General features: G+C 40.1%; 1 protein-coding gene across 3 annotated transcripts in view; it reads right to left on the bottom strand.

Annotated features, from left to right (window-relative positions):
• NLGN4X (neuroligin 4 X-linked) overlaps positions 1-23101 on the bottom strand; it is a 284777-nt gene that overhangs the window by 183941 nt on the left and 77735 nt on the right. For all 3 annotated transcript variants that reach the window (XM_050963584.1, XM_050963574.1, XM_050963594.1), the window contains one exon: positions 15511-16306. In XM_050963584.1, coding sequence (XP_050819541.1) covers positions 15511-15982 — 472 coding nt within the window. In that variant the 5' untranslated portion in view covers positions 15983-16306. The remainder of the gene's footprint in view (positions 1-15510; positions 16307-23101) is intronic.

The following is a 23101-nucleotide window of genomic DNA, read 5'->3' as shown; positions in this document are numbered from 1 at the left end:
GTGTTTATTAGCCAGGAATGAATACACAACTTTGCTTTTTGCTAGAAGGGCATGACATCTGCCAGTCATGGGATAACAGCCAGCAGAAAATGGGTGAAGCAGTTCACAGGTTTTAATAAAATATCACTTGTTCAACTTAACCTGCATTCAGTGTCATTCACTGTGAATTAAACAGTTGGGGTTGTCTATGATCAGATGAGCTACAACCAGTCTGCAGGTTTGGCCAGTGACCTAGACCTGTGTCATAAACAGATGGTTAAGGGTTAATGCTTCTTTTACCTGTAAACGGTTAAAAAGTTCACCTCGCCTAGCTAACACCTGACCAGAGGAACCAATGGGGGAACAAGATGTTTCAAAAGGAAGGAGGGAAGTTTTTCCTTTGTTTTACAGTTTCAGTTTCAGCCGGAATGACAGAGATCAAGGAACCAGCCTCTTATCAGAGTAGTAAGTTTTTACAAAGGAATAAATAAGTTTATGTTTATTTCTTTGTAACCTGTCTTATGCAATTAGAGGTAGAATCAAATTGGGTATTTGGGTATTTTTTTTTTATGTGTAACTAAAATTGTGCACAAGGGAACATCCTCTGTGTTTGAAATCTGTTCTCTGTGAGAGTATCTGATATGCTAATCTCTCCCAGAGGGTTTTCTTTTACCTTTCTTTTCTTTAATTAAAATCCTTTTTTCTTAATACCTGATCGACTTTTCCTTGTTTTTAGATCCAAGGGGATTGGATCTGGACTCACCAGGGATTGGTGGGAGAAAGGAGGGGGGATGGTTAATTTCTCCGTTTTAAAATCCAAGGGATTGGATCTGGACTCACAAGGGAATTGGAGGAGTCTGTCAAGGTTTTTTTCCCCCACTTTGAACTTTAGAGTAAAAATGTGAGGGACCTGCATGGACCCTTCTAAGCTTAATTCCTAGCTTAAATTTGGTACGCTGCCACCAGCCAGAAGTCTGTGTCTAGCACACTTCTGTTCCCCTAAAACCTTCCCTGGGGAACCCAAGACCCAAACCCCTTGGGTCTTAAAACAAGGAGAATTTAACCATCCCCGTCCTTTTCCTTCCACCAATCCCTGGTGAGTTTAGACTCAATCCCTTGGATTCTAAAACAAGGAAAAATCAATCAGGTTCTTAAAAAGAAAGCTTTTAATTAGAGAAAGAAAAGGTAAAAATTATCTCTGTAAAATCAGGATGGAAAATGCTTTACAGGGTACTCAGATTCATATAGACCAGAGAGACCCCTACCCCAGCCTTAGATTCAAAGTTACAGCAAACAGAGGTAAAAAATCCTTCCAGCAAAAGAACCATTTACAAGTTGAGAAACAACATAAGACTAATCTGCCTTGCCTGGCTATTATTTACTATTTTGAGACATGAAAGACTGATTCAGAAAGATTGGGAAAGCCTGGGTGTATGTCTTGTCCCTCTCAGTCCCGAGAGCTAACAACGAACAAAACAAAAAGCACAAACAAAGACTTCCCTCCACCAAAATTTGAAAGTATCTTGTCCCCTTATAGGTCCTCTGGTCAGGTGTCAGCCAGGTTTACTGAGCTTCTTAACCCTTTACAGGTAAAAGAGACATTAACCCTCTCAAGGCTACCCAGGGAGGGGAAGGTTTTGTGGGGACAGGGAATGATCCAGACACTGAAATTCTGGATGGTGGCAGTGGTACCAGATCTAAGCTAGTAATTAAGCTTAGAAGTGTACATGCAGGTCCCCACATCTGTACCCTAAAGTTCAGAGTGGGGAAAGAACCTTGACATGGTGAACAGCGGTGAGGGATGTTTTAGGAACCAAAAGCCAGATTTTTTTTTCCTCCTTTGAGATGCTGGGGAAGCAGTGAAGGAGAAATACCCTGAAGGCAAACAAATAAAGGTTTTTCTAACAAGGCTTTGTTAGAAAGGATTTCCAGCTGGGCTTAGCTGGAGGGTAATTAACAGTTTGCAAAAGACAAGTTACAAACCAGTTTTTCTGGTTTCTTCTCATTCTGAGAAGTCCAGTTAAAAGCTGTGGGGTTTTTTTATTTGTTTGTTTTTTGCCTCGCAAACCAAGATAGGTCAGGCAGAGCAGGGAAAAATGTCAGGCAAAGAGAAAAAACCATACAGCAACAACTAGAGTTAGCCAAACTCCAGGCTGAGGAGAGCCAAAAGGAACATGACAGACAGATGGCCAGAGATGAAGCTGCCCAAAAAGAGCTGAGGCTGCCCACAAAAGAGCTATGGAGGAGAAACAAAAAGAGATGGAGGTGAGAGAAAGAGAAGAGAAAGCCAAAGACGCTGAACACCAGAGAGCTATGGAGATCCAGAGGGAGGCCCACAAGCATGCTCTGGAATTAGCAAGGGCTAAGCAGGGGTTAACAGCCAACCTTAACAACCCTTCTCCAGGTATTGTTTCCCATCCCAGAAAATTCCCCACTTACAAGGCAGGTGATGATACTGAGGCCTTCTTAGAAAATTTCGAAAGGGCCTGCCATGGGTACAGCATCCCTACAGACTAGTACATGATAGAGCTGAGGCCACAGCTCAGTGGACCCTTAGCAGAGGTGGCGGCTGAAATGCCTAAGGAACACATGAACGATTATAAACTTTTTCAAACCAAGGCCAGAATCAGAATAGGGCTAACACCTGAGCATGCCCATCGGCAGTTCAGAGCCCTAAGATGGAAACCAGATGTGTCATTTACCCGACATGCCTACCACATTGGAAAGAATTGGGATGCCTGGATATCAGGAGCAAGTGCTAACTCTCTGGAAGAGCTGTCCTTCCTAACGCAAATGGAGCAGTTCTTAGAGGGTGTTCCTGAGGAAATAGAAAGGTACATCCTAGATGGGAAACCCAAAATTGTAACCGAGGCGGGGGAGATTGCAGCCAAATGGGTGGAAGTGGCAGAAAAGAAAAAAACTACTAGCAGTTGGAGCGAATATCAGAGGGGGCAAACCGAAACTAAACCCTATCACCGGGGGCAACCCAAGGCCCCACCTACAACCCAAGGAAAGCCTCAGACACCTTATTGTCCCACCTCATCAGTCTCCAGCAACCCACCTCGTCCTAGTGACCAGTCAGCTGGACGATGTTTTAAATGTAATGAAATTGGACACATAAAGGCCCACTGCCCCAAAAACCCCAACCGATTACAATTCATAACACCACAATCACACCAAAGATCCCCAGGCACAGATGCCTCTCAAATACCCTCAGAGCAAAGGGAAACCTTGAGAGTGAGTAGAAAGAAGGTTATCGCGTGGAGAGATACTGGGGCACAAGTGTCAGCTATCCGCCAATCCTTAGTGGACCCCAAATTCATCGACCCAGAGGCCCAAGTGACAATTCACCCATTCATGTCAAAATCTTTAAACTTGCCTACAGCTGAGTTGCCTATCCAGTACAAGGGCTGGTCAAGAATGTGGACTTTTGCAGTCTATGACAATTATCCCATCCCTATGTTATTGAGAGAAGACTTGGCCAGTCATGTGAAGCTGGCCAAGAGGGTGGGAATAGTCACACGCAGCCAAGCCAAGCAAGCTTCCACACCCATCCCTGTTCCTGAGCCATCCACCAGGGCCCCATCTGTGTTACCAGAGACGCAGACAGAGGTGGTGGAACCGGATTTTCTACCCAGGAATGCTACAGCCATAGTGAATCCAGTCCCAGAACCAGAACTGGCAAAGCAACCAGCACCAGAACCGTTGCCAGCACTGACTCCAGCGCTTGCAAACCCATGTACAACTCCAACGCCAGAGGGCACAAGCGGGCCTGAACTGGCAGAACCAGTGGACAACCCTATCCAAGAGGCTCAGCCAGAGCCTGAAATATCACATAGTGCACCAGCGGAAAGCAGATCACAATCAGCGAAAACAACCTCATCACCTACATCGCTTTGATAGGGACCAAGCCCAGGTCCACAGTCTAAGGAGGAACTGATGTATCCAGCATCAAGAGAACAGTTCCAGGCTGAGCAGGAAGCAGATGACAGTCTTCAGAAAGCTTGGGTGGCAGCACGGAGCACCCAACCACCTCTCAGCTCTTCTAACCAATCCTGGTTTGTTGTAGAACAAGGACTTTTATACAAGGAGACTCTTTCTGGTGAACACCAGGAAGACTGGCATCCTCAAAGACAGTTGGTAGTTCCAACTAAGTACTGGGTAAAGCTCTTGAGCTTATCCCATGATCATCCCAGTGGTCATTCCGGGGTGAGCAGAACCAAGGACCGATTGGGGAAGTCTTTCCACTGGGAGGGAATGGGCAAGGACGTTGCTAGTTATGTCCGGTCTTGTGAGGTGTGCCAAAGAGTGGGAAAGCTCCAAGACCAGGTCAAAGCCCTTCTCCAGCTATTCCCCATAATTGAGGTCCCATTTCAGCGAGTAGCTGTGGATATTCTAGGTACTTTTCCAAAAAAGACCCCCAGAGGAAAGCAGTACATACTGACTTTCATGGATTTTGCTACCCGATGGCCGGAAGCAGTAGCTCTAAGCAACACCAGGGCTAAAACTGTGTGCCAGGCTTTAGCAGACATTTTTGTCAGGGTAGGTTGGCCCTCCAACATCCTTACAGATTCAGGAACTAATTTCCTGGCAGAGACCATGAAAAATCTGTGGGAAGCTCATGGGGTGAATCACTTGGTTGCCACTCCTTACAACCATCAAACCAATGGCCTGGTGGAGAGGTTTAATGGAACTTTGGGGGCCATGATACGTAAATTTGTAAATGAACACTCCAATGATTGGGACCTAGTGTTGCAGCAGTTGCTTTTTGCCTACAGGGCTGTACCACATCCCAGTTTAGGGTTTTCACCATTCGAACTTGTGTATGGCCACGAGGTTAAGGGGCCATTACAGCAGGTAAAGCAGCAATGGGAGGGGTTTACGCCTTCTCCAGGAACTAACATTCTAGACTTTGTAAGCCACCTACAAAGCACCCTCTGACACTCTTTAGCCCTTGCTAAAGAAAACCTAAAGGATGTTCAGGAAGAGCAAAAGGCCTGGTATGATAAACATACCAGAGAGCGTTCCTTCAAAGTAGGGGACCAGGTTATGGTCCTGAAGGCACAACAGGCCCATAAGATGAAAGCATCATGGGAAGGGCCATTCACGGTCCAAGAGCGCCTGGGAGCTGTTAACTATCTCATAGCATTCCCCACCTCAACCCTAAAGCCTAAAGTGTACCATGTTAATTCTCTAAAGCCCTTTTATTCCAGAGAATTAAAGGTTTGTCAGTTTACAGCCCAGGGAGAAGATGATGCTGAATGGCCTGAAGGTGTCTAATACGAAGGAAAAAGTGACGGTGGCATGAAAGAGGTGAACCTCTCCACAACCCTGGAACATCTGCAGTGGCAACACTCATGTCTGACCCTGTGCTAAGGGCCCCAGACTTTGACAAATCATTCCTAGTAACCAAAGATGCATCTGAGCGTGGTGTAGGAGCAGTTTTAATGCAGGAAGAACCGGATGAAGAATTTCATCCTGTCATGTTTCTCAGCAAGAAACTATCTGAGAGGGAAAGCCACTGGTCAATCAGTGAAAGGGAATGCTACGCCATTGTGTATGCCCTGAAAAAGCTATGCCCATACGTTTGGGGATGGCGTTTCCAGCTACAAACTGACCATGCTGCGCTAAAGTGGTTTCACACTGCCAAGGGAAACAATAAAAAACTTCTTTGATAGAGTTTAGCTCTCCAAGATTTTGATTTTGAAATTCAACACATTTCAGGAGCTTCTAACAAAGTAGCTGATGAACTCTCCCGTGAAAGTTTCCCAGAGTTAACTGGTTAAATTGTCCTTAGAATGTGAAAAATCTTGTAGTTTTACATAATTAGTAGTATATGTAAAGGTGCATGTGTTTTATTAATCTGTTTATTCTAAAATTCTAGGAAGAAATCACCGCCAGTGTGGTTCCACATTGTCTGAGATTTGGGGGGCGTGTCATAAACAGATGGTTAAGAGTTAATGCCTCTTTTACCTGTAAAGGGTTAAAAAGTTCACCTAGCCTAGCTAACCCTTGACCAGAGGGACCAATGGGGGAACAAGATGTTTCAAAAGGAAGGAGGGAAGTTTTTCCTTTGTTTAGAGTTTCAGTTTCAGCCGGAGTGAAAAAGATCAAGGAACCAGCCTCTTATCAGAGTAGTAAGTTTTAGAAAGGAATAAACAGGTTTATGTTTATTTCTTTGTAACCTGTCTTATGCAATTAGAAGTAGAATCATATTGGGTATTTGGGTATTATTTTTTTTATGTGTAACTAAAATTGTACGCAGGGGAACATCCTCTGTGTTTGAAATCTGTTGTCTGTGAGAGTAGCTGGTATGCTAATCTCTCCCAGAGGGTTTTCTTTTACTTTTCTTTTCTTTAATTAAAAGCCTTTTTTCTTAACACCTGATTGATTTTTCCTTGTCTTTAGATCCAAGGGGATTGGATCTGGACTCACCAGAGATTGGTGAGAGAAAGGAGGGGGGATGGTTAATTTCTCCTTGTTTTAAGATCCAAGGGATTGGATCTGGACTCACCAGGGAATTGGTGAAGGAGTCTCTCAAGGCTACACAGGGAGGGGAAGGTTTGCGGGTGACAGGGATTGATCCAGACACTGAAATTCTGGATGGTGGCAGTGGTACCAGATCTAAGCTAGTAATTAAGCTTAGAAGTGTTCATGCAGGTCCCCAGATCTGTACCCTAAAGTTCAGAGTGGGGAAGGAACCTTGACAACCTGTATTTCTCTTGCATCCTCAGCCAAGTGGCACGGCTTCTACGTCTGAGACACCACCACGCAAGTTAACTGAAAGGGTCATGTAGCAAGAATACCACACTTAGCTATCCACAGTTTATTAGGGATTTCCTCCCCCCTCCTCCTTTTCAGCAGGAGGTAGTGATAGTGAAAATACAATGGAAAATCTGCCCAGATTAGCTAATATCAGTTTCGGGATCTCAATCTGAGCTGCTGCCAAAGGGAACTCAAGACTTCTCATTGTTGCTCTATAATCGACAATAGTGGTGCTAGGAATGAATTATTTTGAACCCTCTCTACAAAGCTTCCTTACATATTACATTCCTGAAATGGTCATTTGCCCACAATCCTAAAAAATGCCTGGGGAATAGCAACTCTTAGACTGAAGAACAATATTGGGAAATCAGCAGCTAAAGCTGAATTCAGCTCTAAGGATTTAAGAATTTTATTTTATCTAGGTTACAGTCCTGTTCTTTGGTGTCAGACGGTATTTCTGACTGTTAAAAGCAAGAATGAAAAAGAAGGGCCTGGATTACACATGGCTTTATACTACTAGGCTAAAGGTTCACTGTGGAAGTCAGCCATATGCCTTGTTCTTTTTCACAGATGCTGCAGTGTTTCTGGATTAGGAGCAAGTGATTTATTGGACTCTAATGGAGGTGGTGGGCAGTGGGGGAGTGACTTCAGGGGACTCATTTTATCATTTACTTTTCACAATGGAAACAGATTTTTAACCCCTCCCTTAAGGTTGCTGCCACTGAATGTGTTTAATAGGGATTATATGTTATAAATCCTGTGTTACCACTTTGTATTGTAATTGTTATCTGTTATTAATCCTTCTCATATTGGAAAGCTGTATAAGTACTTTACCACAGGATATGACTTATTGTCTTTAATTTTGTGTGTTATTGATGTATAATGTGAGTTGACAAGCTACTTGAGACAGAAGAGAAATATAAACCTGAATTATTTTTTTCCAAGGCAAACCCAGAACTGAAGGGAGTTAGAATGGGTAGGAAGTTAGCAAACAGACAAGCCATTCATAGAATCTGTGATTTAATCTTAGACCTACTATACTATGTATTATAATTCATGCTATATTTTGTAGAGTTTTATTTTTTTTTATAAAAGGCCATGCTTATCTTATATTGCCTGATATATATATAACCAATTATATCCATATATATATCCAATTTTCTTTATACTTCGGTTCTTTTAAAATGTAACTATTAAAAACACACCAATAAAACATTAAGGTAAAGATTTTAATTGCAGAAAAATATGGAAATTCTAAGTGATGATTCCTATACAAATTATAAAATCAGTGCACATGTGTAAGAAGGCACAAAAGTGAATACCTTCTGAAATCATGCAAAAGAAAACAAATACAAAGAGTGAGGAAAACTGATTCTGAATTTCCTAAGGATATGCAATTTTATATATAATATAAATATATTATATATACATACACACACATCTAAACAATGAATTAACATCATTTTGATATCTGCTTAAATCTAAATGTGGTGAATAAATAAAAGTGTGCTAAAAATGATGGTAAGAATACTTGACAAATGACAAATATGTAGCTACTCAAACATGAAACTATGTATAGGCTAAGTGTGTTTGAATTACAGCTTAACTTGGAAGAAGAAAGGCTGCTATAGTCACTTACTGATACTTCAACTTCACAGCTCAAATAAAGGTCTCTAATTCTGATCTCAGATTTGCACATGCATGTTACCAAAACACAAAGTACCATAGGTATTAAAGGTGTTATTCCATAGCACTGTATAAAACTAGGGTTACTATCCTTGAAAAAGTATTCATGTTCCAGTGCTCTCAGACTGTGAAGAAGAGTCATGTAAGAAACTTTAGCACTGTATACTTACATCTGTGTCACTATTTTTCAAGTTATGAGTAATCCAAAGCTAATTCAATACATGTTCATAGAATATCAGGGTTAGAGGGGACCCAAGGCAGTCATCTAATTCTACCCCCTGCTCAAACCAGGACCAATCTCCAAATGGCCCACTCAAGGATTAAACTCATAACTTGGGGTTTAGCAGGCCAATGCACAAACCACTGAGCTATCCTTCCCCTATGTAACATATTAGTAACATATTACTATGAATATAGTAATAAGTTACTAATATTAGTTTAAACTATAATGCAAGATCCTCAGCTAGTGTAAACTGGCATATGTCCTCTGACTTTAATACACACCATTTGTGCATCTGGTTTACCTAAGCCATTCAGAGCCTGTGGCTTCAGCCAAAGATTAGCATTATGTGCAGAATAAGCAATTTTAGTCATGTGCTGGCCTACATTATACAAGGTAAAGAAGTCACTGGGAAGCTCATTTTTTATTGGATCACCACAACAAGAATCCTGATACAACACACACACTCACACACAAAATCCCAGCAGCCTATCAATGGAAAAGCAGATTTGATCATAGACTAGGTAAGAGTTAAATAGTACATGTGTGAAAAAAGAATGTATAAAGAAACAACAATGCACTGCTAATTGTACGCACACAAAGGTTTGCGATAACTTATTTTATTTCATTTAACCAAAGGTAAATATACAGCCTTCAGACTCTCACCTTTCTACTAGACTGAACTCTGCTGCCTCAATCAAGGGCTACTATTGATATTCCTGTTATATTTTAAGATTTTTTCCTAATACTCTGCAGTAAAATATTTTACTATGCTTACAGATTATCCTCTGTTCCCTTTCACTGATGAAGAAATTCTGACTTCAGTCATTCACCACTGCAAAGTCTCATGGTCTCTTTCTGTTTTCTGTGTTTTTGTATTTACTGTGCCCTAAATGTTTCAAGAACCTTCAAACCAATTTAGCTGAACTGAGAGTAGTTGTCAATGGTTTGTGGTAAAATTTGGAGGGCATATCTAGTGGAGTTCCTCAGGGTCTGATACTATTCAATATTTTCATTAATGACTTGGATAATGGAGTGCAGAATATACTTATAAAATTTTCAGATGACACCAAGCTGGGAAGAGTTGCAAGCACTTTGGAGAATAGAATTAGAATTCAAAATGACCATGGTAAATTGGAAGATTAGTCTGTATCCAACAAGATGAAATTCAATAAATGCAAGTTCAAAGTACTTCACTTAGGAAGGAAATATCAAATATGCAACTACAAAATTGGGAATAACTGTCTAAGTGGTAGTGCTGCTGTAAAGGATCTGGAGTTTATAGTAGATCATAAAATGAATCAACAATATCATATAGCTGCAAAAAAGGCTAATATTCTGGGGTCTATTAACAGGAGTGTCGGTTGTAAGCCATGGGAGCTAACTGTCCCACTCTACTTGGCACTGGTGAGGTCTCAGCTAGATTACTGTGTCCAATTCTAGATGCCACACTTTAGGAAAGATGTGGGCAAAGTTGAAAGAGTCCAGAGGAGTTAAACCAAAATGATAAAAGATTTAGACAGCCTGACCTAGGAGGACAGGTTTAAAAAAAAACTGGGCATGCTTAGCCTTGAGAAAAGAAGACTGAGGGGACCTGAATATATCAAGGGCTTTTATAAAGTGGCTTTTATCTCCATGTCCACTGAAGATAGGACAAAAGAAGCAATGGGCTTAATCTGCAGCAAGGACAATTTAGGTTAGATATTAGAAATACTGTTCTAACCATAAGGATAGTTAAGCTCTGGAATAGGCTTCTGTGATGCATTGTTCACCTCACACCACCCCTGAAGGTGATAAGGTGGCTCAGAAGGGCTAATTAACCATTAGGCTACACCTGGGAGTAGATTTGGGCTCCACTGACAAACACTAATTGAAGATGAAGCCCAAGTGGCTTATATTAACCCAGGAAGTGAAAGCAGAAGGTGCTGTAGTGTGGAGGTCTGTAGTCACTCTCTGGTCTTAGTGAGGTAAGAAGGGAGAAACCCCGCGGGGAGTAAAAGCTCTGGAATGCTGACCTGGAGGGAAGGGTTTACCCAGAGATGTGGTGGTGAAGGAAGCCTGCATAAGGCAGAGCAGGAAAAAGCCCAGGAAAAGAGCAGTAAGAGTTGAGACAGTGCAGACCTTGTCTCCTGATTGTAGGATCCCTGGGCTGGGACCCAAAGTAGCAGGTGGGCCCAAGCCCTCCTATCAGACACTGGGAAAGTGGAACAGTCTGGAATAAGAAGACTGCCTGAAATGGCATCCTCACAGCTATTCCGGCAAGACATTGTTACCTCAGAAGGGGAACACTGTATAATGACCTGGCCGCAAAGCCAAGCCATGAAGAGGAAACTGCAACTCCTAGAGAGCAAGAGAGACCATGACATAACTGAGCGGAGCTGATCCCCCAAGGCGCACAAGGAAGTGCTCCAATAGTGAATGAACCTTCCAAGGGGGGCTGTGGAATCCTCATCATCGGAGGTTTTTAAGGACAGGTTAGACAAATATCTGTCAGGGATAATTTAGGTTTACTTAGTCCTGCCTCAATGCAGGTGCTGGACTTGATGACTTCTTGAGGCCCCTTCCAGCCCTACATTTTTTGATTCTATGATTCTCACACCCTAAAGATGTTAAATACTTTTAAAATTAATCCTTGACTAATATTTTGCTGTTTAGTAGTTTAACACATTTTGAAAACTCACTTTGTTCACCATACAACAAATAATGTTGAATGCTGGTACTTTTGACCATACACAGAAGAAAAATGTGACTTTTCTCTCCCCCCTCGTTTTGTTTTTTTTTTTTTTTTTGGTTTGAAGAAAGCAGTGTTAAACCAAAATGAAAGATTTGTTGATGTTGCTTAAACAATGTTTTTATCTGGCCTTGATATAATGCAGTTCCTAGGGTTCACTTGCAAGAAAACAAACTTGTTGGTTGGTTTTGTTTTGTTTGTTTCAGTAGTTAGGATAGCAGGCTGCAATCCCCTTCACAGCATGCACAGATTCACATGATAAAGGCGAGGGATTAAGCACAGCCGATTAACAGTCTGTATCCTCTGCAATCTAGCACTCCCACTGTAGCTAAACCCATATTCAGACTGAAGTTATAATAAACAGACTGTCCTCAATATCATTTCCCTAGCTGACCTCCTCAAAACTGTCATTCATGTATTCTTGCGGAAAATTACAGGTTCTAGCAATCAGAGAAGAGCCAAATATGTCTATGTTTATATTATAAATGTGGTTTTGTGTATTCAGAAGCTGAAGGGAGATACCTACAGCTGCTGCCTAGATAGCTTTTTATCTCAAATTGCTAACTTTTAATGCAAAATATATAGCTATATTTTGAATTGAATCATTTTAAATAGCATAAGTAGATTTGACATTCAAACCACTATTAGAAAGAAGAGCATTTTATTACTGACATCTATGTTTACAACTAGCATCCATCAATATTAAAATCACCACACTGTTAGTGTTCAGATCCATCATGAAGATACAGAACTGTAATGATACTCTTCCTCTCTTTTCTTTTACTTCAAATGATGGGCAACAAAATCCAAGAGAATTTCCCCAAGTCTTGCAGTCTCTAATTTAGGCATGACTGTTATGAATGAGTCAGTACACATCGCAGGGCCTCCACCCACACAAAAAATGTCTGCATGGACAGATTTCAGAAACAGCCTGCTAGATATTTCTCTTTGATTTGATTCCTACAGGCTATTCATCTCCTGAGGAAATAGTGTATTATTTTGGTTGTGGGAGAAGGGGAATAAAAATTCATCTTTAAGAATTAAACTGCTTTCAAGGTTTCTAGAAAGACAATTTCAATTTAGAGAGGATTTTCCATTGCTATTCTGCCTGCTATTTTCAGAAACATTAAAAAACAGTATCCTGTGTTTAGTAATAAATTGTAAAATCATTCTTTCTGACAAGATTTAAATGAAATGTTGTAGTTAAAAACAAATAAATTGCAATTAAGCTTTTTCAATTACTTACCTAGCTACACTGCCTACTTTTTAACTTCTATAGATTTTATACATTTTGATTTATTGAGTCTCTTAAACATTTCAGCAACAGTTATTCAAATTAATGTTTTATTAATGAACAATAATATCTGCCCAGTTCATGCGCTTGATCCTGTTCTCACCCACATTGGTGTAATTCCACTGAACTCAGTGGGGTTAGTCCTGATTTACATGAATGTAGACGAGAGCAAAACACAACCCAGCTACGTAAGATTTGTAATTCTTCATTCCAAATGTATAATCAGCGCAGAGATTACTAGGTTTGCTAAATCAATCTACACAAGAAGTAAATGACAGCACACGCTATGTAGCCAAGTTGCAAAACTGAGCTGTATTTTGATTAGCTACTAGTATTGGGTTTGAAGGAGAAGCAACATCACACGTGACCACAGTTGATGCATTATAGAAGCACAGCAGTTTCTTCTCATTGAAATGGTCAAAAACAGAGACACAAACTGATTCAGATATGTTTCAGTTTCAGAGCATTACCTGAGTTTAGATGAGTCTGTCTATCTTTTCACACATACAAACAAAAAACAGTCTCAGGGAACTTGTAAAGAAATCTGTACTTGAGAAAGGATTGAAATGTGAATTTAACTCAGTCATTCATTTTCAGACCTCTACTTCAAAAACTAATTTCATGGTCTGCCTCCATAACAACATAGCTTTTTTTTCTGTCATCTAAGATTCATATAATGAAGTGTAATGTGTTTAATCAGATTCTATGGACTACAACTTAAAGCAATTTACCTTTAGTATGATTTGGCACCAGGCTAGCTTAGAAGATAGGTCAAACACTTGAATCATGTTTATGAGCAGTCAGTTGCATATTTACTAAGTGAAAAACATTGAGTTAGATGTAACTAGTGATCATTAAGATATATTGTACAAAAAATTAAAAAATGCATTTATTCATTTTGGAATGTGTGACTCTCCTCACAAGCCTACTGAAAATACCTGTCATGATGCACATGAATAAGCTCACATACAACTCACAGACAGAAACAAAAGTGTATCTGAAGCTGCCTACCCACAGATCTATATTATTATATAGATATTTGAATGAAATATTCAAATTTTAAAAGAGAAGAATTCAATAATATGATGTGCCAGACTGCTGAAAGGTAAACTGACTTTAAAAAAAAGCAAGCCCACTGTTGACCTTTGTTTTCACACTTCTAATCTTTCCTCCATTTTTTCCCCCTTCTTACTTTCTGGTTCCTTCACATGAGCAAAATTCTGCTCACCAGAATAACTGCAGTAATATATTTGCCTACATTGTGCTTCAAAATGACATTGGGACAGAAGGACTGGGGGGTTCTTCCAATATGAACAAATAAAGTCTGGTCTTACAGCCCTAACTTACAGAGTTGTCCTATTGACTAATTAAAAGCTGCAGGATCAAACTCACAAAATAAACAAACACATGAGAGTTATTCTGAAGACCAAGACCCATCCGGACATCTAGGAATAAGGAGAGGGTTTTGGAGGAAGGAGGGAAATAGGAAGAAATGTTCATCTCCCTGCAGATACATGCCTTTTCTTTTAAGACCTTTTTCTTTTCCATTTGCTTTCACAGATCCAAACTAACAAGGCTACCCCTCTGAACTTTCTTTTTCAGTAACTCAACTGCTTTTGTTTTTCACTAGTTCCCCCACCCCAGTATCTTATGCATTTTTTAGTATTCTACTTCAGCGGAAGGAAGTGGGACACTAAGGTGGTATATTTATTGCTGGCAAACAGCTTGGAAAATTCTAAGAATAGAAGCCAATCACAGCAGAGGGATTATGGTAGCCAGAGTACCAAGATTTGCATGTTCAGAGTACGCTTACTGAGAAAAAACAATACCATGATTATGCAAATCAAACTCCCACATATAGAGAAAAGGATTTGCATATCTGGGGAAAATCTGTACAGTTATTTATCAGTAAGTAACTGCAGTGGATGAAACAATTGGCTTTCAGAAGAATATTAATTATTGTTCTCTTGCAATTATTCATTATTCTGTAATATTGAACAAACATTGGTCAGTTGGTTTTTGATCAAAAGAAGCCTTGTCTTTAATGGGGGACTGATGTCACTCAACGCTTCTCAAGAAACATTGTGTGCATCTCAAAAAAACAGCTTAAGCTTAAAAGCGAGAATGAGAAGGTTCACAAAACTGTGTTACCAAAACAAATATTTGTTATACTGATGACTGGTGTGGAGTAATAATTTCAGAGTTTTTTGTTCAAGAGTAGATGAGGGTAAAAAATTGCATTTTCATAGGATGTTCTTGCATAATCTACTCAGTGATTGTTCCATTTTATATTTAGTGAATGAATGATATATAACTTGACTTAAAAATGCTAAACAGTCACGGAGTCTTCAAGTTGCAGAACTTTAGCAATCCTTTGCTGATTAAAATCAAGCAAATTTAAATGTAATTTCAAAAGGCATTATAATAAACTAAAGAGAAAGGGAAATTTCTATAAACAAATTGTTTTCCTTAAAATATATATACTTTGTAGTAGATTTTGTATTCTTTATATACTTGTATGATAAAATTATATTGTCTCTAGAGGATTTTTTTTTTTGCCATAACCTTTGGGATTGTGACCTATTTGTACATTGGCCAATGCCTGCAAATAAAACTGCAATTTGGTGACACAAAGATATATGAAAATGAATTTATGCAAGCATGCTTAATTGATATAATATTTGCATCTAATGAATATAAAGAGAAACATTTCAGTTAAATAGATAACATGGAGGAAGTAGAATGAAAGATTGTATAAACCCAGTATTGAAGCTACTCATCATTTGCACAAATAATGGGTGGGTTGGTTTGTCTGTGGTTAAATAAAGTACTTACCATCCTCAGTGGGCACATAGATATTCAAATACAGGCAATCTTCATTTTGATCTTGTACATATGTCACAACAGTATCCAAATTGGCAGTAAACCAGATCGGCAGCATGTCATTGAGCAGTGATCTCTCATCCAGGTACTGTGGGCAGACGGCAGCAAACTGCGTGGCATTCCGAACCCCAGTCCATGAGGAGGGAGGTTCTGGGGGCTGGAATCGCCTCTCCCCAGTCGGAGGGGAGGCATAAGGAACTCCCAGGTACTGCTCCACCGGGCCCAGGATCTCATTGGGCAAAGGTGTTCTTAGGCCACGTATTTTGCCATAATTTGTGGTAACAACAGGGTATTGTGCTTGGCCATCGATGAGGGTAAATCTTATAGCTAGTGCAGTTATCCACAAAAGGAAGTTAGAATTCAACATGACACAGACTGGGGTGAAGATCAAAGGCAGCCATAGGAGTCCCATTGGCCTTGACATTGTTTATATCAACATCAGCAGGGCTCTGTCTTCCACAGTTGAGGAGACAAAGGGAGATGAAGTGAAAGGCAACACGTAATATTTTCAGATAATGAAAAGTCTAAGGATGAGTGTGATTGGTGCCTCAGTTGATTGACCATAGACAGATTCCAGTGTCACGACAACCAAAGGGGTCTTCGTCCCTAAGGCCCATCCCCAGGTTCCAATGCAGGTTTAATCCTGGTGGTACTTCCCAGCAGGCTGAGTAGGAGAACGTGGTCAGCAGTCTCTGTGCTTCATTGGTACAATGATTCCTTCCAATAGATTCCAGCAAGATCAATCAGCCTATAGCCAAGAGGAAGCAGACAATTTAAATTAATACATTTATTAACATTGACCAAAACTGCAATTTTTTTTTTACACTTATACAGTATCTTTCATACCAGGGTCTCCATGTGTTTCATCAATTTTAGTCACTTCTATGAGAGGAGTATTACAGTAAATCCCTTTTGGAGATGGAGGGAAAGAGGCTTGCCCAAGGCTACAGAGCAAATAAGTGGCAGGGCTGAGACATAAATCCAGCTTTCTCAATTACCAGTATCTTGTCCCAGTCGCAGACTCTCAGCCCCCATCAAATCCAAACATGCCTTGACTGTTTCATGAAGGTTACCTTTCATGCACATGCCAGCTCTGCAACATTTGCTAGCCTAGGCAAACTGAAAAACGTACATCCCTTTGCATATTTACTAAACATTTTGCTGCACTAGATAATCTCCTTCTTCTTTCCATGTTATGGTGAATAAATGTGATTACTTATTGTTACCACAAGGATGAAACAAAGGAATTTAAATAAATAAGGTATACCTGTACTTTTTATTTGTAAGGATAAACAAAATTGTTGAAAACACAAATTTATCTTCCACAGACATATTAAAAGAACAGCTGACATACAGAAAGGGAATACCACAAAGTTCAGGCAGTATCTGATTTGAGTTGCAGTAGGTCCACATAAGGTTTTTAAATTATTATGTATATCCCATTTCTCTGAAACATAAGCAGCACTATACAGAAGAAAGCTGAGAACGTAGGTGCTTGTTTCTGCTTTCACACTGGCTTTTCTGCTAGTGCAAGTGCATTAACTTCATTGGAGTTACTCTTGAGTTGCACTTATGGATCAGAACGAGGTGCTGGAGCATAAGAGCATAAGAACTGCCATACTGGGTCAGACCAATGGTCCAACTACCCCAGTATACTGTCTCCAACAGTGGCCAGTACCAGAATTTCAGGGGAAGTGTACAGAACAGGGCAACTATCAAGTGATCCATCCCCTGTTGTCCAGTCTCTGATTTTATTTCTATGTCTATTTCTATTTCTTCTGGTATCAGAGGTTTAGGAACAACCAGAGCACAGGGTTGTGTCCCTGACCATCTTGGCAAATAGCCATTAATGAACCTATCCTCCATGAACTTATCTAATTCTTTTTTGAATTCATGTATACTTTTACCCTTCATAACAACTCCTGGCAATAAACTCCACAGATTAACTGTGTGTTATGTGAAGAAAAACTTCCTTATTGTTTGTTTTGAATGTGCTGCCTATTGATTTCATTGGGTGACTCCTGGTTTTTGTATTGTGGGAAGAGGTATATAACACTTCTCTATTCACCTTTAACGCACTATTCATAATTTAACAGACCTCTGTCACATCAACCTTAATCATTTATTTTCTAAGATGAACAGCCCTAATCTTTTTTTACTCTCTCCTCATATGGAAGCCATTTCATATCTTTGATCATCTTTTGTTGCCCTTCATCTTTATAAGTGATGATCACTAGTTACCTTGAGATAGGAAAGAAAGAAATACAAAGAAATAGGGTACACTTGTATAGTATATAACAATTGTATTTAACTTTAATGAAAACTTAGTGTCCAAATATATATCCAAGCAATTACTGAGACGAAAAAAGATACTCATACAACATATTTGAGTGTTTTTTTTCAGAAGTTGTTTCCTTCCAATATTTATCTGACGTCATCTCTTACATAGCTAAGAAACAATTATTTGTTAAAACTGATGTTATCTTTCCTTTGATAGGACCAACATATGAGTTATATATAAGCTTTCCGGCCTATGCAAATCCCTTCTGCAGATAGGAATCTTAGTCCCATTGAGAGATTAGATCACCTTCACAGTCTACTCTTTAGAGAGCTACTTAATTATTGATTGTAAATCAGTAATAATTAAAGAGCTATCAGTGTAGCTGCCTTTGCATAAGCAAGAATTCTGAAAGGAATCTCATCCTTTCTTTAGAATATCCATCTTTAATGAACGGTACAGGGGAACCCACCAGATTAAGAGGTAACCATACACAATTTACAGAACAAAAATGTGAGAAGTAGCTGAACACCTGGGACAAGAGACCAGGGCTGGCTCCAGCGGTTTTGCTGCCTCAAGTGGCAAACTAAAAAAAAAAAAAAAAAAAAAAAAGGCCAATTGGCAGCACTTCAGCAGCTTGCTGATGCCTGGAGTCGGCCCTGCCAGAGATGTTCTAATTCCATATCATTTATATAGAGCCAACAATGTATTAAGTGCCTTACTGACACACGAGACACAGTTGTTGCCAAAGGGCTTGCAATCTAAACATGCCTTTTCTAAACATTTTTAGAAAGAAAAATCAATGACAGCCCTAAGCAAGAGCCTAACCAGATATTCACACATCAGAGCACACTCCCCCTCCCTGTTCTGCTGCTATGTGGCTTTGTTGTAACAGTAGATACCTGCTACTGCTCCCTCACTCTCTCTTAGCCTTGATGCCTATTTATTTCACAGCCCATGCAGTAGGCAGCAGCAGAGCCATCATCCATAGTCTAGTGCAGCTTGATGCTACATTCAGAGAGCAGTAGCAGCAGTTCCTCCTGTCTAGGCCCTGCACTGGGAAGGTCACTGGCATAGTTATAAGAACAAGAAGGGGGACTTGCAAGTGGGGAGATATAGTAACAATGGGGAAATAGAAGGAAGGAAAAGTGAAAAAAACTTGAGTGTAACAAATGGGCAGACGGAATCAGAGCGGGGGTGTGGACAGAGACAGAATGAGGGGCAGAGAGAAAGAGAAAATAAAACAAGAAAAGTAAGTCGGGGGCATAATGAACAAGAGAAGGGGAAATAATGCTATGGAAAGAAATAGAACTAACAGATAACTTTAAAGATAATGGGGCTAGATCCTCAGCTGGTGTAAATCAAAGTAGAGATACTTAAATCAATGTATACCAGCTGAGGAGCTGGCCCAGTAAATAACTATATATCAGATTTTCTTCTCAGACCTGGAGCCAGGAGCACCAAAGGATTCCTTGCCTAGGGCACCAAAGCATCTAAAGCTGGTTCTGGATGTTCTGAAACCATAAACAGAGGGGTTCCCCACGCCTCTTCTGTTTTGTTTTTTTCTTTTGAGTAGACGGTAGGAGTAAGTACAGAATGCATGTTTCTGCTAAGCATAAGCTTAGAGTTTAGAGGCCAGTTGTATATATATACACGTGTGGGATAGCGACCATCTTGGTTAACACACTGGATACTGAATAGGTGAACTCCAGAGCTGCAAGCAATAGCATGAGTTTCTACAACCAGAGCTAAAGAACCAGGACCCCAGACACCACATAAAAGCAATTATAAGACAACAAATTGACACAGTAAACCCACTATATATCTTGCATGCTGTAGTTGTTAAGCATTAGCTTTACTACCTTACTACAACTGCAGTAGAAGCAGAATTTTTGTTTACTACATGACTGTCACGTGCAACTCTACATATGTTTAACCCACCCAAAAATGTTTATTAATGACTTGTTATGATATATTTAAATATTAAGAGCCTTTTGAAGAAGAAGCCTACTTAAAATATGTTCAGGATAGTTTTATTATATTATTTTAAATGAAGGAGGAAAATCCCACAGTTTTCAATGTCTGATCTTCTGGATTTCATTGCTATTAGAAATACTGATTTGAAAGCCTGATCTGCTAGTAATGAAACTATTTTCTTCACCAAATAGAACATCTTTCTTTTTTTATATTATTTAAACTGTAGAATATTTTTCAAAAAGAGTATAAAATGATCATCCTCCAACATACACAGGAAAAAATGCATGCTAGTTATATTATATGCATGTAATAAATGTATACATTTACACTTTTGAAGAAGCTAGGAGATTTGAATAAAATCAGTGAGAATTGCAAGTTGCATTCATCTTATTCAATGCAAAACTGCACCTGGGGTAAAAAGCTTTCTTTTTATCTGGGATAAAATGATTTTAGATATTTTACCATAGGACAAATCAATCAGAGGAATATCTATAAACATGGGGTTGACTCTTTCATATGTCTGCCTGCATACCTACAATTTAAGGAAAGAAAATAATATATATGCTCTTGTCATTACTTCTTATTACTATTCTTAATTATTTGCACTGGGGTAGGTGCTATGAGCCTCAGATATGGACCAGGCCCAGGCAAGCCATTACAGACAAACAGAAGAAAATAAACACACGCACACACACACACACAAAAACAACACTCTGCCCCAAAGAGCAGTAATGGCCATGCGTCCCCTTTTATCCCATCACTGAATGACAAGATGGGCAAAGTTGGGAAGGTTTTTTCTTCTTCTTCTTAAACTGGAATAATTTGTTTCTTGCTATTTGTTGTATGGAGGACAATGATGACCATTTTAAGAAAACATATGGGGCTAGCTGTGGGCATGAAGGAAGTATGGCTGGCTATTGTTACACTTACTTCACTGTAGTTCTAGATTTAAAAATGAGTCTAAGACAGCGGTTCTCAAACTGTGGGTCGGGACCCCAAAGAGGGTTGCGACCCCCTTTGAATGGAGTTGCCGCTGGCTTAGACTTGCTGGGCCCAGGGCTGAAGCCCCACTGTCCAGGGCTGAAGCCAAAGATCGAGGGCTTCAGCCCTGGGTGATGGGACTAAGGTGGCAAGCCCAATGCATGGGGCTGAAGCCCTTGAGCTTCCGCTTTGGCCCCCATGCCCAGGGGGGTGGGGCTTGGCCGAGTTCAGGCTTCAGTCCCCCCTCCTGGAGTTGTGAAGTAATTTCTGTTGTCAGAGGGAGTCACGGTGCAATCAAATTTGAGAACCCTGAACTACATTATGAACAGTAACTTCTCTAACATTCTCTCTGAAATTGTATTAAATAAAGGCAAAAATTGATTAAGCCTAAATTATTTGGAATTCTGATTCAATTTCCCCAACTTTTATCTCCCATAATTTTACCAGTACCAAAACACAGAATACGGTATTAACACAGTAACTATATATAGTGTGGGTTGTTTTTTCTGTAAATATTGAAACCTGGTAATTATTACTCTAATCACTTGATACATTTTGATCAAATAGAGAACTGAATTAACTAGTCTTTAAAATATCAGATTGTTATTTCTTCCTTCACTTTTCAAAGTTTTTGTCTCTTTATTTGTTTGACTTAATCATTTTTATCTGCAGTAGAGCTAGCTAAAACAACTTCCTGGAGCATCAGTTGAATATATTTAACTCCATGTCAACACAGAGTGGGGTTAAGCTTATTCTGTGTCAGTATAGTGTGAAATGCTGGCTGCTTAACGATGATCAGAGCAGTCAGATTACATTGTAGTGAGGAGAAGCACTGAAGGAAGTAAATCATATATGATTATATAGCAGTTCCTAGACCGGAATATTCAGAGGTTAGTGGGAGGGTTGTTATCTGAAACTGGCAAAATAAAATAAAAATAGTATTTCTTCAAATAAGTATCTGTATGCATCTTGCTAATCTTCAACAGAACTCAGTTCAAAATTAGGACAGAAAAAAAAATGCAGGACGTTATTCCTATAGCAACTTCAAATTAGTTATCAAACCTAGAAACAAAGCAATTCCTTTAATTTAAAGGGTTTGATAAATAATTTCAATAAATTCACGCTACAGCTACCTGCAGTATTTTTTCTATGATAATTCTCAGGATTAAGCAGAAAAATCAAAGTTTTCTGTTTGCGAATTTGTAAAGTATTGTCACAAAATTCCCCTCACATGGATCATTCAAGTGGTGCAGCTCAGTTACTTACTCTTCCCTTCCAAGCAGAAACAGTAGTGCGTCCTAGCTTCCTGCAGGTTAGCTGTGAAAGCAGCAGCGGTGTGCTTTGCTCCTGGATTGTTCCCCTGTCTAGATTATGCCTCTGGTGCTGCCTAGCTGCTTACTTGTCGCTCTCTAGCTGGGAGCAACAACACACGCCAGTTTCCTGAGGGACAGCTGCAATAGCATTACCTTCACAACATTTTTCATTTTTTTTCCCTCTTGTCAACCTGCAACTCCATCATAGCTCTTATCATGTCTCTATTTTGTATCCTAACATCTGTCCTCCAGCTCCTTACTCCCTTCCTCCCCCCTCCTCCCCCAGTGGCTCCATTTCCCTATTCCTGTACCTTCACCCCTCTACAGTTCACACCAGACTCCTCATCCTCACCTCTGGTGACATTTCCCCAACTCTGGCCCTACCTTCATCCTCCCCCTCTCCACTTCCCATATCCATCCTCCCCACCACACTCAATTCCTTTCATGCCACCATTCCTAACTTCAGACCCATAGCCCTCCTCCCTCCTTCCCTCCTCTTGCTGTCTCTGGAACACCCATTCCATCTCTAAAAAGATGTCACTCTTCCATGACCTCTTCATACATCCTGGTGCCTGGCTTTCACAGGGACTGCATCCCTTTGTCTGATGCTGACTCTGCAGCTGTCCTCTCTCTACTTCTTTCATGCTTGCCACTCTAGACCAGACCACAGTGGAGATCTTGGGCTTCTCCTCTCCCATTCTTTGCAACTCCTTCTTCCTCCCGTTTCCCATTCTTTCTCCTCTTTTGAACACCACTGTCCCTGACTCTTCTATTCCCTCCTTACTGTCATCCACTATCCAATCAACTCCTCTCTATCAGCCTCTCTTTTAGATTTTTACTCCTGGCTCTCTCAATCTCCCCCTTGCTTTATAATCCCTCACACTCCTCCTGGGTGACCTGGGCTTCTATGACAATGATGAGTCCAACTGCTTAGATGCATGTTTCCTCACCCTCATCTCTTCATTTGATCTGAAGTCCTGGTTCAACTCTCCCA

This window comes from Gopherus flavomarginatus, chromosome 1 (assembly GCF_025201925.1).
Source record: "Gopherus flavomarginatus isolate rGopFla2 chromosome 1, rGopFla2.mat.asm, whole genome shotgun sequence".
Classification (NCBI taxonomy): Eukaryota; Metazoa; Chordata; order Testudines; family Testudinidae; genus Gopherus; species Gopherus flavomarginatus.
The sequence above is the reverse complement of the archived record's forward strand: the minus strand, read 5'-3'. Positions and strand labels throughout refer to the sequence as shown.